A 16624-nucleotide genomic window follows, 5' to 3' on the forward strand; every position below is an offset into this window, starting at 1 on the left:
CGGGTGCATCTCTCTGCATCCGGAGGAAAGGAGGAGGCCCCTCATTCCGGAGGTGAGAGGGGGACGTGCTCCTTCTGGCCGCGGGGTTTCCTCGCCGACGCCGCCCTCATCCTGCTCCAGCCTCGCTGCTGGGGGTCCTCTGGGCCCTTTTTCGCCCCCTGCCCGGCTCCCGCCCCGCCCCCGCAAGCCCCGCCCCGCCGGCCCACTCCGGTCCCTCGCGCTCCGCCCCCAACCGGCTCCCGCCGCTCCCGGCGCTAGGTCGCTGGCCTGGGGACTCCGGATCCCGCCGCCGGGGCCGCAGCATGGGGCGCTTCCGCGGGGGCCTGCGGTGCATCAAGTACCTGCTGCTGGGCTTCAACCTGCTCTTCTGGGTGAGACCCGGAGCCGAGAGGGCCGGGCAGGGGAGGGGGCTGGGCGGTGTCGCGGGACCCGGGTCCCCGGGGAGCTGATCGCTGCGGCTTCCGAGCCGGGCTGGCTCCGGGGGAAGGCAGGGTGTTCCAAACGGCGGAGGTGAGAAAAAGGCAGACAAAGAGGGAGAGGAGGGATCGAGAGGCAGAGAATGGAAAGAGAGACTGAGCAACGAGAAAAGGTGAGAAGGGGGAAGACGACGTGGGCTCTTCCCTTTGAAAAACCCCTCCGCCGGCGTTTTCATCTCGCAGCTGGTGACTCAAGGTGTGGGGACACCAGCCTCTCCTCACCTCCTGAGTGGTCCGCCCGTGCACACACCCCCTCCCCACTGGAGCCGGGGCCTGGCCAGGGCGTTGGGAGGGGAACCCCTGCGAAGGGGCTGCCTGGGTGGTGCCCCATCTGAGTGTGTGGACTCACCACCTGGTTGTGATGGTTTTGTGTAGCAAATTGGGGGTAGGAGAGAAAACAGTATGGGGGCGGGGAGAGTTGTCCTTTTTCTGAGTATTAGGGAGGAGTCCCCCTGGATGAGAGGAGGTGGGGGTGCTCTTCTGTGAAGGGGACCTGCGGGAGGGAGGGGTATCAAAGGAACAGCAGCATCTCCCCCAACCCCCAGCCTCTGCTACATACTAGTGTTTCCAGGGATGATCTCATTCAACTTTGCATTGAATGCACAACATTCTCAGGATTAGTGGATCACCGAGAGATAGGACCATGATTCTTGTCTCCTATATTATTGGGACAAGATTGGGGCTGGATCATCTCTAGATCCCTAGATATCCTGTCTCAGTCCCTACAGGGCTGTGGGACAAGTTCTGAAAATTGTCTTGTCTGCACATTCCTTCCTGGGCGTTCTCAAGAGAATGTCAGCCAGTGGGAAAATGCAGAGCTTCCCTTGGATGAAGACATTCTTAGAGCTGGGAGGGAGCTACAGGGGCCTGGGTACTTTGAAAATCACCAGGATGGAGGAGGAAGATGGTTGTCCTAACTGCTCTGGGGAGGTTGTCTTCTCATGACTGCAGCTAATTAACTATTGAATGATGGACTGAGCTTGTGTCTGCCAACCCATTAGCCCAGATGCCTGGATGACTCTAGCAACTCAAGCTCTCAGAGGCCCAGTTGCAGTCCTCAGCATCCTTCAGCAGGGGAAAGTGTGAAGGAGGTAGCCCAAAGACAGCCCCTGAATTTTAAACACACACGTGGCTTTTGTACATTTAGGCATTTGCATCCGGCATACTATAGGGAGGGGTGTTTCTAAAGACCTTTTAGGCTGTGCTTTTGAATAGTCTGGCTTAATTTCAAGAGCCCTTCATTATAAATGTCATGCTTCAGTGACACCCTTCACTCTCATTGCTTACAAATTCCAAAGAAGTTGTATATCAGCCTGAGAAGGAATTCTTAGGCTGGGTTCAGTGCCTTTTTAACTGCCTGACAGTGTGCCAGCCTTTCCAGGGATAATAGGAAGCATTTATTGAATGTTTTCAACGTGTCAGGGACAGTGGTAAGCACATGGCATTCATTATTACACTAGTCCTCACACCAATCCTGATGTGCATACCGTTATTATCCCCATTTTTACAGATGAGGACACAAACAGTGGTTCAAAGAGGTTGACTGACCCAAGGTCACACAGCTAGTAGCAGAGGTGGGAATCAAACTCAGCCTACTTGCTCCCAAGCGCAGTGGTGCTTTACACTCCTAACCTGTGGTCCTCCAGGTGTGGTTCCTGGGCCGGCAGCATCAGCATCTCCTACAAACTTGTTAGAAACACACATTCTCAGCCCCATTCCAGGCCTGCTGAATCAGAAACTCTGGGGGAGGGGCCCAGCAAGCTATTTGAACAAGCCCTCCAGATAATTCTGATGTGTACTCATGTTGAAGAACCGTACTATTAAACAAGCATTATGAAGATAATGTACCATGTACAAATATAAATAAGTATATAGAATTTATAAATATAAAATGCTGTTCCCTAAGCTGCTAATCTAGTTGAGGAAATAAGGCCAATGCACACAAAACAACAACAAACAAAAAGGGCAGCATAAAATCAAGTGACAAATTTCACACTTCTGACCATAAACACAGTAAGGAAGGGAAATAGGAACACAGTGATGTCTCCATGCCGATGATAAGTTAGTCATTGGGGTTAGATATGACCTTTCATACATAAGATCTAATGAAGGAGATTAGCGAAAGGTTCACAGCTGTAGTGAGGAGTTGGGATAGGTCTCCTGAAGAAGGGGATGTTTAAGCAGACCGAAAGGACTGATGGAATAGAGCGGGGCAAAAGTGAGGGTGTGACACCACCCACCAGCAGAGGAACCAAGCAAGGGCACGTGTGACCACCATCTGACAGAGGGATGGGGCTTGAATGCCGAGTTCCCAGGCAGGGTGTGTTTGAGCAAGTTATCCTGACTTCTGGGCCTCTGTTTTCTCATCTGCCCAATTAGGATTGAAAGGAAATACAGAAAGTATCTGATGTTGTTACTAAAAACCTGGCACAGAGGAAGCATTGAGTAAAAGTTAGCTCTCTTTCCCCAGTCCCCTCATCTTGGGGAGTGGTGTATATGTTTGCCACATGACTTGCAGCCTGCCTTCCATTCAGGCTCACTTCACATTATCTTCTCAATTTGTACTTGTGGAATTTCCCCACTAGAGCTTAGGCCACTCTGAGAGCAGGGATTTTTTTTTTCTGTTTTGCTCACAGCTCTATCTCCAGTGTCTAGAAAACTACCCAACATGTAGGAGCTACTCAAGAAATACCTGCAGAATGAACAAATGAGCGTGCAGGTTAGACAGCTTGGTACAAATGGCTTTCCCGATTTGCACAGATAATCAATTCTCAGCTTTATCTGGAGGACTGAGCTTCTATCTTCCTGCTCATTACCTATTGATTTGCTCTGTATTTGCACAGATTGAGCCCAGGAGGGGAATATGGGGCCTTCCTCTCTCCCAGTTCCATGGCTGGGAGTGTGTGTGTGGGGGGGGGGGGGGGCAGGTACCAAAGGTCTCAGAACAGCAGCCGTTACAGGCAGCATTCCCATCCATGTCTGTGCTTGCACAACCAAAGGGAAAGCGGGCAAACCGAAGCAGTACCTAATGATTTCAGGGAAAGCAACTGGGATAGATTTTCTAGATATCTACCTTCACTGTACTGAGGGAACCTGATTCCAGAAAAGCCCCACCCTGGTTTCTGAAGTTGTTTTTTCCTGGTTGTAGGGGTTTGTGGGAAGTTTGGGGAAGGGGCAGAGGGCGGGGTACAGTTTTCCTGGAAGGATAGGCTTTAGCCTTGACTTCAAGTATAATGTTTACACACACCCTTAGATGCTTGTGTGCCTGCCCTTCTAAAGTATAAGGTCCCCCTCTATGACAACACTTACTTTCCTGTCAGGAGCCACCAGAAGGCAGGCATGGAGGCTGGGGTGGGGTAAGTTCTGTGATCTGCAATTTGAAAAATCGATTTGCAATCTCCTTCTGGCAGCTTGGTTTAAGTTTCCTTAGGCTGTGCTTTTGATTTTATAAAAAGTCAACTAGGTCCTGCCAGAGCCAGCACAGCGCTCCCTGGCCCAGGGCCACTAACCGTATTCACCACTGAATTTCAAAAACCAAAAGTAACGCCTAGCCATGAACCCCACTAAATGAGTTTCTGTTATCATGGTTGATGTCTGACATGACACCCTGCCCAACATCTGCTGGGTCTGAATTCGGACACTGCAATCAGATAGCATGGCATATTCCCATGCCTCTCACTGAAATCACCTTTTTTTTCTCCGTTGCATAGCAGTATAAATAAACCACCACAATCCACCAAGCCACATACCTTGGTTTAGAGAAAACCATGGGCGCTGTTTATTCCTTGGTTCATTGTTGTATGCTCAGCGTTTTCCTATCATTGTGCCGTATGAGCTGCTCAGGGTTACCCACCAACAGGAAACAGGACTGTTCATTGTTGCAAGTCAGATGCCATATATGGCTCGTTTGAAATTGCTCGCCTTTCCTTCTCACTATTATTAATGCAGCTTCGGGATTTCACCTGGTGATGCCTGACAGGTGCTTTTAGGAAAGACGGTGTCATCGTGGGCTTGGGAGGGAAAGATTTTTGACTCTACTGAAGCTTACAGAGGCTGCCTCCTCCTCTTTCCCCAATTTATTTCAAACAATAACTTCAGAGCTACCCCGTCAGAAAGACTGGTTTAAAAAAAATAGCCGAAGAAAGTATTCTTTGGGGTCCTCCCAAAAGCTAGACCACCCCAGAAGGCAGGTAGGAATTTCCTCAGCCTTGTTGTAGGATAGTCTCCATTTCTGATTTCTATCAAAATGGGAAGGGAGCAGCAGTGGTCAGCCTCCTCTAATGTGGGCGAGAGGGGCCTAGTGTTGCTGGGAGAGACAAGGAGTCCGATAGGTGTGAGTCTGCAGAGGTTAGACCTCTAGTTCCAGCAATCTGGTAGACCTGGGACAGGTCTAGGCAGTGTGGCAATTCTTATCCAGGAATTCAGAACCTGGAAGGTGGATGCTGGCATCACACTGCCTGGGGTTCTTCCTGGCTGCACTATTTATAACTAGGGGAGCTTAGTAAATCATTTAACCTCTTTGAGCCTCAGTTTTCTCATCCATAAAATGGACATAATCAAGTGCCAGCACCAATCTATGATCTTTGTGCAGAGGAGTAAACATCTGTAAAGTAGTAAGTATGGCACATGTGCATAGTAAATGCTCAGTAACAGAAGATATTAGTGGTTGTCATATTTAAACACTAGAAGTACAGGTGAGAAAGTAGAATCCAAGAGGTTCGTAAAGGTAAGAAGTGGGAAACAGGTGTCCCAGGTCCAGCCAACCAAGCGAAGTGGCAAGAGTCTTGTAGCTTATCGAGGACATGGAGTCCAAAGGAGAGAGTCCTTCCTCAGCAGTCAGTCAGCAAACATGTACAGACCACCTACTGTGTGCCCTGCAGCCTGCCAAGTGCTGGGCATTCTAAAATGATTGAGACACAGTCCTTGATCTTGAGGCACTCGTGCCTTTCTCTCACTAATGTCTTTGCTCCTTGAGGACAGGGAGCGTGCTGTGCTGGTAGCCTCCTCCTTCCATACCTTAGCACCTAGAAGAGATTCAGGGGTCCCTGGTGTGGCTCCAGCTAACAGGGCTGTGTACACTGACCCAGCACAAGACCTGTGTGTTTGGCCCCTGCCCTGGGGAAGACAGTGAGTGGCAATGAGAAAACCTTTGGTGCTCTCAGTGCCTCTCAACCTTTAAGGTGTGTACAAATCACCTAGACACCTGGCTCGCATACTCGTATATATATTGTGATTCCGTGGGTCTGCATTTCCAACAAGCCCCCCTGTCACACGGATGCTGCTGGCCTAGGGAACACACTTTGAGAACCACTGGTTTAGATGTGGTCTGAAGAGGTAGAAGACCTACCAGTGGCTGGAGTTTCCAAATGGGGCAGGGCATGCCCTTCCTCCTGGCCTGTTCACCTGGCTTCTCTATGGCAGTTCTCTTAATTCCAGTCACCACTTTACCATTATTGTTTTAAGACTTTCTTTCCTTTTTTACATTAAGACTTGGTGGTTTCTAGAATTACCAGGTGGCCACTGCATTTCACTGTGTTATTCTAGAACATCATCCATGCAGTATTTTTGGGTCTCCAACCCTGTGTGACAAGAGAACATAACCTATATCCCCCACCTTAAAACTGACAGTTAATATCACAATGGAGCTGTCCTCCTAAAGCAAGAGGTGCTGTACGGACCCCTGAGGCAACACCTGTCGCAGTTGCTAAGGAATTAAGGAGAAGGAGCTGAGAAAGAGGCTGGTGAGATGAGACTATCGGACGGGCTGGGAGCACAGCTTCTAGACGAGGAAGAGTCGCCTCGAAGAAGGCAGGCTGCCTTCATGCTCTGTGGATTTAATTGGGAACAAAAGTAATAGTGCTAATTAACATGCGTATGATGTTTTTGTTTACAAAATGCTTTCATATGCATTATCCCACTTGATCATGAATCACAACAATCCCGTGGAATAACATAATTATCCCATTTTACAGAAGTGCAGCTGAAAGCCAGGCACAGTGCATGGTATGTCTAAGATCAAAAAGTTAGGAACAGAGCCAGGACTCACACCCAGCTCCTCTGATATTAAACCCTGCGTTCCTTTCACTGTATTAACTTCTTAGGGCATGGGAATATAATGTACGGGAAATGCTACTGGCTTGGAAAATGTGAAGTCTGTGACCAGGGAGCTTATCTCCAATGTTGGATTTAGTGCTTGATGCATTCCAGAAATGCAGGTGCAAAGAGGTGCTTCAAGCACTCCAGCGTAGAGAAGAAGCGCGAGAGATGGGGAGAAAACACTACTGACCAGTTTAAGGCAGAGGAAAAGCAAGATGGGAATTGAGAAAAGACACGTATCAAGAGATAGCTTTTAAACTTAATTTCAGTAGCAAAAACTTGAAGAATAGTTAGCATTATATAAATCGAGGCTATGTGCTGGCTGCTTTCCTGAGCACATTTTGTATGTTAACTTGTTTAGTCCTCACAATGACCCTTGGTTGTTGTCACCCTCAGTTTACATATGACAGAAAAGGTACAGAGAGTTTGTGAAATTTGCCAGGGACTCAGAGCTAGCCAGTGGCAGCGCTGGGCTTCTGTGTGTGGCCTCGGCATCTGTGATCTTAACTATACCAAGTCTGCAGATGAACAGGGAGAGGAGGCTGAAGCTTTGATGAGCATGTGAATTCTGGACCTGCACTCTCCAATATGGTGGCTATGTTGATAATCACCTGTGGCTATTCCAAATTTAAATTAGTTACTATGAAAATAAATTTAATCTTCTGTTCCTAAATCGCAGTAGCCACATTTCTGGTGCTCAGCGACCCTCATGGCCCCAGTGCTGGCCGGCACAGATAGAGAGCACTTACACTGATACCACTGGACAAAGTCCTCTCGGATAGCTCCCGCCTAAATATAGTTATCCTTTCTCTCTTACGTCGTTCCTTGTGTTTCTCTTATGGGATCTCATAAAAACTAAAACTACAGAGAGAGGGGGGAACACAGTTTCTGGAAAGGGGCATTGACATATCTAACATAGAAGGTTTAGACAACTCAAGGGCATTCCAGCTGCTGTGGAAAGAGGGCAGGGCTAAAGTTGGAATTAGGAGAGGAAGGCCTCAGAGGACTCAGTTATTGGTGCCGTGGGAGTGGTGTTTCCTATCTTGCATAGGATTAAGTTTCAGTTTGAGTCTACCGCCGTAACACCAAGGACCAGGCTCACTGTTCTAAGCACAGTCGCATGAAGTCATTTCGTCGCTTACAGAGGCCCTACTGTGACCTCATCCCTGCAGCTGAGGAATCGGAGGGTTAGAGAGGTTACCTGACTTGCCCAAGATGTCAGAGTAGTCAGTGGCAGCGCCCGATTCAAACCCAGGGTGCCTAGAGCCCCCCGTTTTTATCCGCTACAACGCCTCGGCACCACAGCACGGTACATGACAACGTTTTTGTTATTATTCCGTCTTAGGGCACCGATATTCAGTCTGAACACTCAGAAGGGTTAACATTTTCTGGAAGAGCAGTTGGCACGTGTTCCCCAGTGTGTGCCAAACCCTGTCCTCCCCTATCAGAATGGTGGCTGGGAAAGGGTCCACTGATAAACAAGGGAATCGGGCAGGCCTGGCAAAGCGTCCCCCGCTGCCCCCCGCCCCACCCCCATCATCCAGGCAGCCCACCTGCTCCCCTTGCGCATGCTCAGATCTGCCCTGTCCCCTGGGAATCGCCGGGGCACTCCCCTTGTTCATGACCACAAACAGCTTCTGGCAAAGTTACTATTAAGAAAAATCTAGAACACCAGGCTAGGCTTTCATGATTTCTGCTGGATTCTGTCCAACCTAACTTTTTAATAAAGTGTTTTAGTTTGTTGCAATCTAACCTGAGTTCTACCTGAAAACATTTTTTTTTCTCTCTCAGTTTCTCTATAACAACTAAAACTGGGTGACGATCATTGTTATTGATGGAAGTTTAAGAATCCTGTTTACCTGCTCAAGCGTAATTCTCACAAACTACCTTGAAAAGCATGAGGCTGTAAAATATTGTTTAATGTCCTGTCTTTGTTGATAGAAGCTCGATATGGATGAGATGTCGCAGTAGTCAGTGTAGCCCTCAGGTAAGTGTTTGTTCTGAGGGCAAGCCTGGGATAAGAGCCAGAGGCAAGGAGGAAGTGCAGAGAGCATAGAAAGGATCATGATTGTCCTGCAGCTCATCACCTAGGTGAAGTAAGGCAGACATTGGGTGAAGTCACTTTGGTAACTTGGTGGATTGGGGGTTGAGTTCTCTATGTATTTGATCTTCCCTTAAAGCCATCTGCTCACTGGAGGCATTAGCCAGCAGTCTGTGACAATTGTTTTGCTATATAAAGAAAACTATTCAGCCATCATCTTTCTCCTATTTCTTGCTGATCTCTCCTCCCCTCCTCCTTTCCTTATATTTCTTTAGAGAAAAGGCGTCCTGTGTAACCACGGAATAAAAACAACGTGCTTTCCACTATTTGTAGTTATCTGATTGATCATGCACAGCAAGCTTTTCATCGGGTTAGTTTCCTTCCACTGAGCCTGGTACCCTCCCCGGCCCCCAGCATCTCCATGCTGCGCCCTGCTATGTCACTTGATCCACGCAAGTTAACTTGACAAACAACCTAAACAGAAGGAGGTGTGTTTGGCACACATATAGAGCCAAGTATTCTTTCTAAGGTGAATAGAACATTCCCGATTCTGTCATGGTTTGGAATGCAGAACCCTTCTATCAGTGCAGAAAATTAAGCTGATATTAAGATATATCCCCACCTGAAGGAAATCTTTCAGGAATTTCTTAGCATGAGCTTGTTCTTAAGAAATCAGTATGAGGAGAAATAATAGGGGAGTCAGAAACACTGGTATCTAACAGCCATCACATCATACGCTGCCAGGGTCCTTCCCCCAATCCCTCCTCACCTGGTCTTGATGTTGAGACCGCAAGGTTCCTCGGAGGTCGTCACATGGATGTCAAGTGGCATTTGACTCTTAGATTTCTTGACACAATCCTTGATTTTGAGAAAGCGCTAGCTGAATCCTCACCTTGCTTTCACTGCATACTAGGATGAAAATGTTGGGAGCTGGCTTTCTTCTTTGAGAAAATGAGCATCATCTTGCAGAGCAAAGTGCTTCTGCCTTTTGCCTGTTAAAAGGATGAGCCTCTATTACCCTCAGGGTCCCATAATGCGGTTTGCAGTCACATTGAGAATTGTGAGTGCTCGTTACATGACTCCATCTGGGATGAGAACTGCCACCAAGAGCAAGTATTTGCTTAAAAGCTTTTAATGAAAACTGTAGGGTTAAAGTGTCATTTCCAACTCTGTGCGACTTCATCCCAAAGAAGAGAATTGCAAATGAGTTGGGTTATGTGTACACATGGTACTCACCCTGGAGAAACAAAAATACAAAATGGACTTTGCTCCTTTCATTCGAGTGCAGTGGTGTGTGTGTGTGTGTGTGTGTGTGTGTGTGTGTGTAATTGCATTCTGTCCATATGCTGCTGCCTAGGAAAGGCATGTATAGATCTCTCCTTTGTGTTAAACATGATGCATAGCACACGTGCCCGCAGGCTTAGGAAAACAGAACTGATACTACATGCTCTAGTTTTGTTTTGTTTTTCTTTGGGAAAGTGTTTTGCTGAGTATATTCAACCGTGTGTTCACATGGTGTCTTCTGAGGTGTCTGCACAGTGTTTTTTTCCAGGTGCAAATGAATTGGAAAATAGTGCTTTGCAAAGTAGTCCCTTGGAAGGCTGGGAGGGAGGTTGTTCAGAATCGCTTCTATCCACTTGTGTGTGTCAGGTCAGTGGCCATAACTAAATACCACAGACTGGGTGGCTGAAATGGCAGGAATTTATTTCTCACAGTTCTGAAGGCCCGAAGTCCAAGATCAAGGTGCCGGCCAATTCAGTTCCCAGTGTGCACTCTCTTCCTGGCTTGCAGATGGCCACCTTCTCTCTGTGTCCTTACATGGCAGGAAGAGGGGAGAGGTTGGGGGGAGGGAGGGAGAAGAGAGAGAGAGAGAGAGAGAGAGAGAGAGAGAGAGAGAGAGAGAGAGAGAGAGAGAGAGAGAGGAATCTCTGGTGTTTTTCCTTAGGAGGGCTCTAATCCCATCATAGGGCCCCACCCTCATGACCTCATCTAAACCCAATCATCTCCCAAAGGCCCCACCTCCAAATACCATCACATTGGATGGGGGGGAGGGAAAGGGGGAGGGTTTCAACATTTGGATGGGTTGGATGGGGGTGGGGGTTATAATTTAGTCCATAGCACAACCTAATTGGTACCTTTGTGAAGACCCTCCACTCATTCATTTAACAGATGTCTGTTGGGAACTCACTCTGCAAGGAAGAGGGGTATGTGCTCTGGACACAGCAACGCAGACCCTGTCCCTGCCCTCACACAGCTCAGGCCCTGATTTTTAAAAAATTACAGAAATATTTAAATAGAAATGGTTATAGGAGACATGAAGGAAAGGACATACCTAAGTCAGGGGAGTCTTCCCAGAGGAAGTGACATCAGAGCTGAGAGCTATGATTGGGTGTGAGCTAGGTAGACAGGGAGGGGAAGAGAGCTTTCTAAGCCAGAGCAGAGGCCCCCAAGTGGAAGAAGGACCTGAAACTGTGTGGTTAGAGCATCTGACGACAATTAATTGTGTCTCCCATGTAGGTAAAAGAACTTCCCCATGTGATGCTTTTTACCCAACAGGCAGGAGGGAGTCTACCAGGCTTAGTCATCAGATAGCAGAGTAACTTGTGTTTGCTCTTTGTGACCAGGGTCGGCTGGCCTCCTCTGGGGGGGCGGGAAGGGTGGGGGAAGCTGGGCAGACTGGAGGACCCGGGTCTGGGCAGTGATCTTCACAGGTTTGCATCTCAGCAATGCCCTGCCTCCAACTTAGTGCCATCCTAAGAACTATGTTTGTGATTTATGAAGCTTTTTGTTTTTAAGTGAAAAAAATACGTCCTCGAGATAGGACATTTCATTAGTAATCCCAGGAAAATGGAAATAAATACAGTAAAATTGAAATCCATTAACAAGTTCTGCTGCTTGCTAAGTGATTTGTTTCTGGCAGCCATTTCTTAAAGGAAACTTTGTGTCTATCCACTTTGCTTTCAATGCTTTCTAATTAGGTCTGTAATCCTCCTTTTAAAACACAAACTGTCTTCTCTAAAGATGCATGCTTACAATTTGCAACTTTGTGACCTGCAAACTCTCTGTAATATAGTTAGTTACTGAAATAACTTGCCCATGAAAATGCATGATATAACTGTATCTCCTATTTAATGACATAGTTATTTGTCATTGTTCCTTTCACTGCTATCTTTCATCTTTTTTTTTCTGTTTTACTTCTTTCCTCTTTTCAAATAGTGGGCACACTTTTGCCCTCAAAATCCTGTTTCATCACATTCTCTGAGTGCCTAACGCACAACTGGTACTCAGAAAAAAAATGGCGACACAAAGAATGATGAGATCTGGTATGTTCTCATGGGCTGGTTCTGTGACTGAATTCTTACCTGCAGGGTCAGTGTCCTTCCTGGGCCATCCAGTGGGGGTCAGTTTCTCCAGGAGCTCCTGACATGCTCCGGAGAAGGAATTGGATCACCCTTATCTATGAATCCTGGGCTCCTGGCTCACACTAGATGTTCAATACATATTTATGAAATCATTAACATCAAAGCCCAACTCATGCTGTTGTATGAAAAAGTCCATTCCTAGAAAAACATCATTTCTAGTGATAATTATTCCAGAGGCATGGGGATCGGTACTAGTTTTAGGAGCAGGGCAGCCCTCAGCAGTGTTCTTTTCATCAATAGAGTGGCTGCTTCAAGATCCTCACAACATCCACTCTTAGCATCCCTGCTTTGACCTTCAGCCACTCAGGGCTTTACTTTTCTTTTTTTTTCCTTTCTTTTTTTTTTTTTTTGTGAAACACATTTTTTAGAATTAGTTTCAGCTGTACAACACAGTGCACTAGTTATACTTTTTACCCCTCGAGGTGACAACCCCCCTCCCCCAATCCGCCGCCCCACTTCCCCCACCCCAGTATCATACATATCTATTACAATTCCCTTGACATACAATATTATACAACATCTCAGGGCTTTACTTTTGTCTCCTCACTGTGTCTGGCATCAGGCAGCACTCATGCTCCTGATTGTTCCCATTAAAATGAATAGCGCCCCTCTCCCCTCTCCTCTAAACCCTGCTGTGGGCTTTCCAAGATGGTAGCAAGCTAAGTAGAAGCCGTGAGCCATGGTCTGCCCCAACTAGCCCTTCAAGCCCCAGACTCTGAGCTCCCCGAGACTCGGCTCTCCTCCCCGCAAAACAGCGTTTCAAGTAAGGAAGCAAAGCCTTTCCCCACACTGTTCCCTCTGCCTGGCGTTCACTCCTCATTCCCATCTTTCCCTGCTCAGTGACAGTTATAATTCCTTCTCCAAGATGTAAATCAAAATGGAATGTCTCATGCTGAACACTGGCTGTCACACTTTGCTCTGATCCCTGGGCAGTGTGACGCTCTTCCATTGAGCACACTTCCTGCATTATATTGCATTTATTAGTTTATGGGATTATCTTCCAAGTTAGACTGAGTCCTGTCTTTTTCATCATTGTTTCCCTAATGCCTAGCAGGGTACCTGATTGGGACCACAAGTGACTCTCTGAAGTACAGGGAGGAAGTGAAAGGAGATGAGGGTGGTGACAAGAGAAGAAAAGGGACAAAAAAACAAACAAACAAAGGCAGCCTCTCCTTCCTTATTTGTTTTGTTCTGACCTTGGCTGAGGTGCAGTGTTGTGTCTGAATACAAAAGAGTGGCTGAGATTAAAAAGAAAAGGGGGTGAGGGGGCTTTGATCTAGCAGGGTTAACGTGTAGGGTTCTCAGAGGCTGAAGTCTTCCCTCAGGTCCTTCAGTGCACCATCTCTTCCTAGGTGCAGGACGCACAGAGCAATGGGACTTAATGACCCTGGACTAGCTTACTTTCTTCCGGACTAGGCTGGCATTGGTGTGTGTTTTTTTCAAGCAATTATCAGCGTATGGTATAACCAAAGTCCGGTGAACACGGAGTAATCCAAGAGCCTGACAGGAATGGAGAGTTAAAAAGACCAAAGGGCGACATGGTCTCTGTTGATACCACTTTCCAGAGACGCGATGGTTCTCATCACAGGCAGCCTCGGGCCTGGCCAGGTCCTGAGCCACAGTGTCCCCTAGCAGCTGTAGGCGGGGAGAATTCCCTCCACACAGTGATGACATTCAGCTAAGCCACAGTTTCCTTGACTCAGGAGGAAACCCGTGTGGTTTCGGGTTGTGTGTGTAGGGGGGTGGGGCAGGGTGTGATGAGCAAGTGAAGATTTTTTTCTCATTGCCCCGTGGCCTTAAATTGCAGCCTCTCTTTTAATTTTCCATTATGCATCAAACACATCTGTGCCAGCAGTGGACAAATGTATTCCATCTGGGAGGACGGTCCCAGATGGCTATAAATTAGAGTTTGTGTACAGAGATGCCAAAACTGGGGCCGCGTGTTAGGGTGTCCCTGGGACCCGCCACCTCCTCCACAGTCTGCTCAGTGGCTGCAGGTCTTGGCCTGATGCCTCTGTCAATAGAGTTTGTGTTGGATTTGGAAAGTATCTTTCCATCAAGTCACCACAGAGGCGGGTGGGCAGGGTCGCCTGTGAGGCTCAGCTGGGCACGTCCGTCCCAGGCAACCTTGGGTACCCCTAGGATGGTGCTTTCCCAAAGGCATCACTTTCTTTGCTGGCCCTGAAACAGCAATGGCCTTGAAGCTGGTTTCCCCCAAAACTAAAGTATGGCTAAAGAACATGCTCCTCATTTTTTTTCTGGATTCAACAAACTACCCTATCATGCTTTTAAAACAACAACATTTTTAAACGTATAAGAGTAATAATATATATGCTCAATGCAGAAAACTTAGAAAATAGAGTGAAAAGAAAAGAGGCGCCTGTCATCCCACCTTCAAAGATAAATATGGTTTGTGTTTTAGCACGACTTCTCTCAATATTTTTTCCATGTCATGCTCCCCTTTTTAAAATGCAGCAACCTTTTAAAGCTGGTTGAGTCCAGTTCTGTTAGTGGTCCCTCACATAATCCAATTAGTGTTTTCCTCTAAGTACTGGAAACTTTTAGTTATTCCACGTTACAGAGTCCAGCTGCTAAAACTCTGCCCTCCAGCTCCCCCTAGCTGAAGTCATGCTGCTCTTGTAAAGGAGCTGGCCATGGAGGGACTTGACCTTGAGGGGATGGGTGGGGGAGAAGGGTAAAGTCTTCATAGGAATCCACCAGAGAGCCCCAAAGGGTAGCTTTGTCTTCCCAAAGAGCCCTGCAGATAGAAGGATCCTGCATACAAAGGGCTCTGCCTGACCCTGACTTTGATATTGTTTTTCCTTGTGAAACCTCTACCTCCCTCTACGTCATTCTGTCTTCCTATTGGGGCAGGGGCAGCCTCTAAACTGTTCATCATCTGGTAATAGGCCAGGGCAGCCCAGCACTAACTGGAGGGGTGGTCAGAACCAGGGGGCTCTTTTTACATTTCCGCTTCCTTTGCCCTGGTGCCCTGAGTCAGAAGGTGCCCAGTGACCTTCTGTGGATTGATTGATACCATGAAATTCAAGATGGGTGTTTGTGAAGAGAAAGGATGCTGGGGCTGGAGCCTGCTAGTGGGCGGTTGTGACGGTCCTGCGATGGCAGGAAAGCCGTCCAGCTTTGGTGCCGAGCCTCATAAAGGCCCTCAGAGTGGCAGAGAGGAAGGAGGCAATGACTCTACCAGCTGCCAGCCTGCCTAGCCACTGCTTGCGCCAGCCACTCAGCCTCTCCATGAGCCGCACGGCACACACACCATGCTTTTTCAGAAAATTATTTTTTCCTCTCTCACTTTCCATGGAAACTCAAAATAGCAACCAAAAAAAAAGAGGCCAAGTTCCCTCCCTGCTTGCAAAACCATCCCCAGGTGGCAGGCAGTGTAGTGACCATGGAGGCCTGGGGTGGAAAGGGCTCTAGACACTTCTAAAACTGCTTCCTCATCAGGCACTGAGCACACATGAGGTGTGGGCAGGTCTGAGGCTGGTGTGCTTTCTTCGAATTTAGAAAAGCAGGTCTCCCCCCAGGTCTTGGAGTTCATCTTGCTCTTGCTGACCTGGTGGCTGAAATGCCATTTCCTCCCACTGTGGTATTGATCAGGTAGGTGGTTCAAAGTGCCTACGAGGGACAATAAGACAGGGCACAGACGCCTTCCAGGGGAACTGCTACTGGAAAGTTCTTTTGGGGACACCTCCCATAATCCAAGGCAGCCTGGTGGAATGGGAAGAACCCTGAGCTTGGAATCAGGAAACTCCAGTTTTAACATCACATCAGGGACATGGAGGGGCTCTGAGCACATCATTTCAACTCCCCTGTGAAATGTGGATATGCCCTTCCAGACCTCAGCATCCCGGGCCCCCAGCCCACTCCTGGGTATATGCACACATCCCCCTTCCATCATTGTAAAGCTGTGTTTTTTGCCTGTCAGTTGGCAGGGTCGGCTGTCATTGCTTTTGGGCTATGGTTTCGATTCGGAGGCACCATGAAGGATTTCTCATCAGAGGACAAGTCCCCAGAGTATTTCTACGTGGGTGAGTGATGTCAGCTTCCCTGCACCTGGACTCCTGTGGGAGGGGAAGGGACAGAGAAAAAAGTCAGAGGAGAAGCCTGAGACCCCTGTAGATTCCACCTGGCCCTGGATGGGGAGAAGGTGTGGTCCAGGCAGGAGAGGGCTCTGCCACCCCTACCCTGCCTGCCCCTCCCATGGTTTGTCCCTTTGCATTCCAAAGTCAAGGATGACTAGTGTGCAAAGGCTGGCCTGTGGTACTTCTCTCAGCCACTTCATGAAAAGAAACCCAGAATATAAGTGCAATTCATTTCCAAACAATTAGACACTCCCTCTCCTCCCTGAGTGAAGTGAGTGCACCACAAAGCTGATTCTTCACTCATCCATCTGGGGTGACAGGGGACCCGCAGAGTCAGGGCTTTATCTTGTGGTTTTGTATTTTAAATGGTGTATGAGAAAAATATAATTCAAACTGAAGAGACGTCTCAAGGTTTAGAGGCACTAATCTCAATCCCTCTGTGACTAGGGACCACAGAGGGCAGGAGACGGAGGGCAGGGAGGGAGGGTA

The 16624-nt window shown here is 47.9% G+C and overlaps 1 protein-coding gene across 4 annotated transcripts in view; it reads left to right on the plus strand.

The window, feature by feature from the left end:
- Nucleotides 1-228: 228 nt before the first annotated feature.
- TSPAN2 (tetraspanin 2) overlaps nt 229-16624 on the plus strand; it is a 43365-nt gene continuing 26969 nt past the window's right edge. For 3 of the 4 annotated variants that reach the window (XM_019661474.1, XM_019661473.1, XM_019661476.1), the window contains exons 1-2: nt 229-371; nt 15979-16081. In XM_019661474.1, coding sequence (XP_019517019.1) covers nt 303-371; nt 15979-16081 — 172 coding nt within the window. In that variant the 5' untranslated portion in view covers nt 229-302. Of the gene's footprint in view, nt 372-432; nt 590-15978; nt 16082-16624 lie in introns of those variants that run through there. The other variant, XM_019661475.1, reaches the window with a different exon arrangement.

The sequence above is a fragment of the Hipposideros armiger genome, unplaced genomic scaffold (assembly GCF_001890085.2).
Source record: "Hipposideros armiger isolate ML-2016 unplaced genomic scaffold, ASM189008v1 scaffold_349, whole genome shotgun sequence".
In the NCBI taxonomy this organism is placed as follows: domain Eukaryota; kingdom Metazoa; phylum Chordata; class Mammalia; order Chiroptera; family Hipposideridae; genus Hipposideros; species Hipposideros armiger.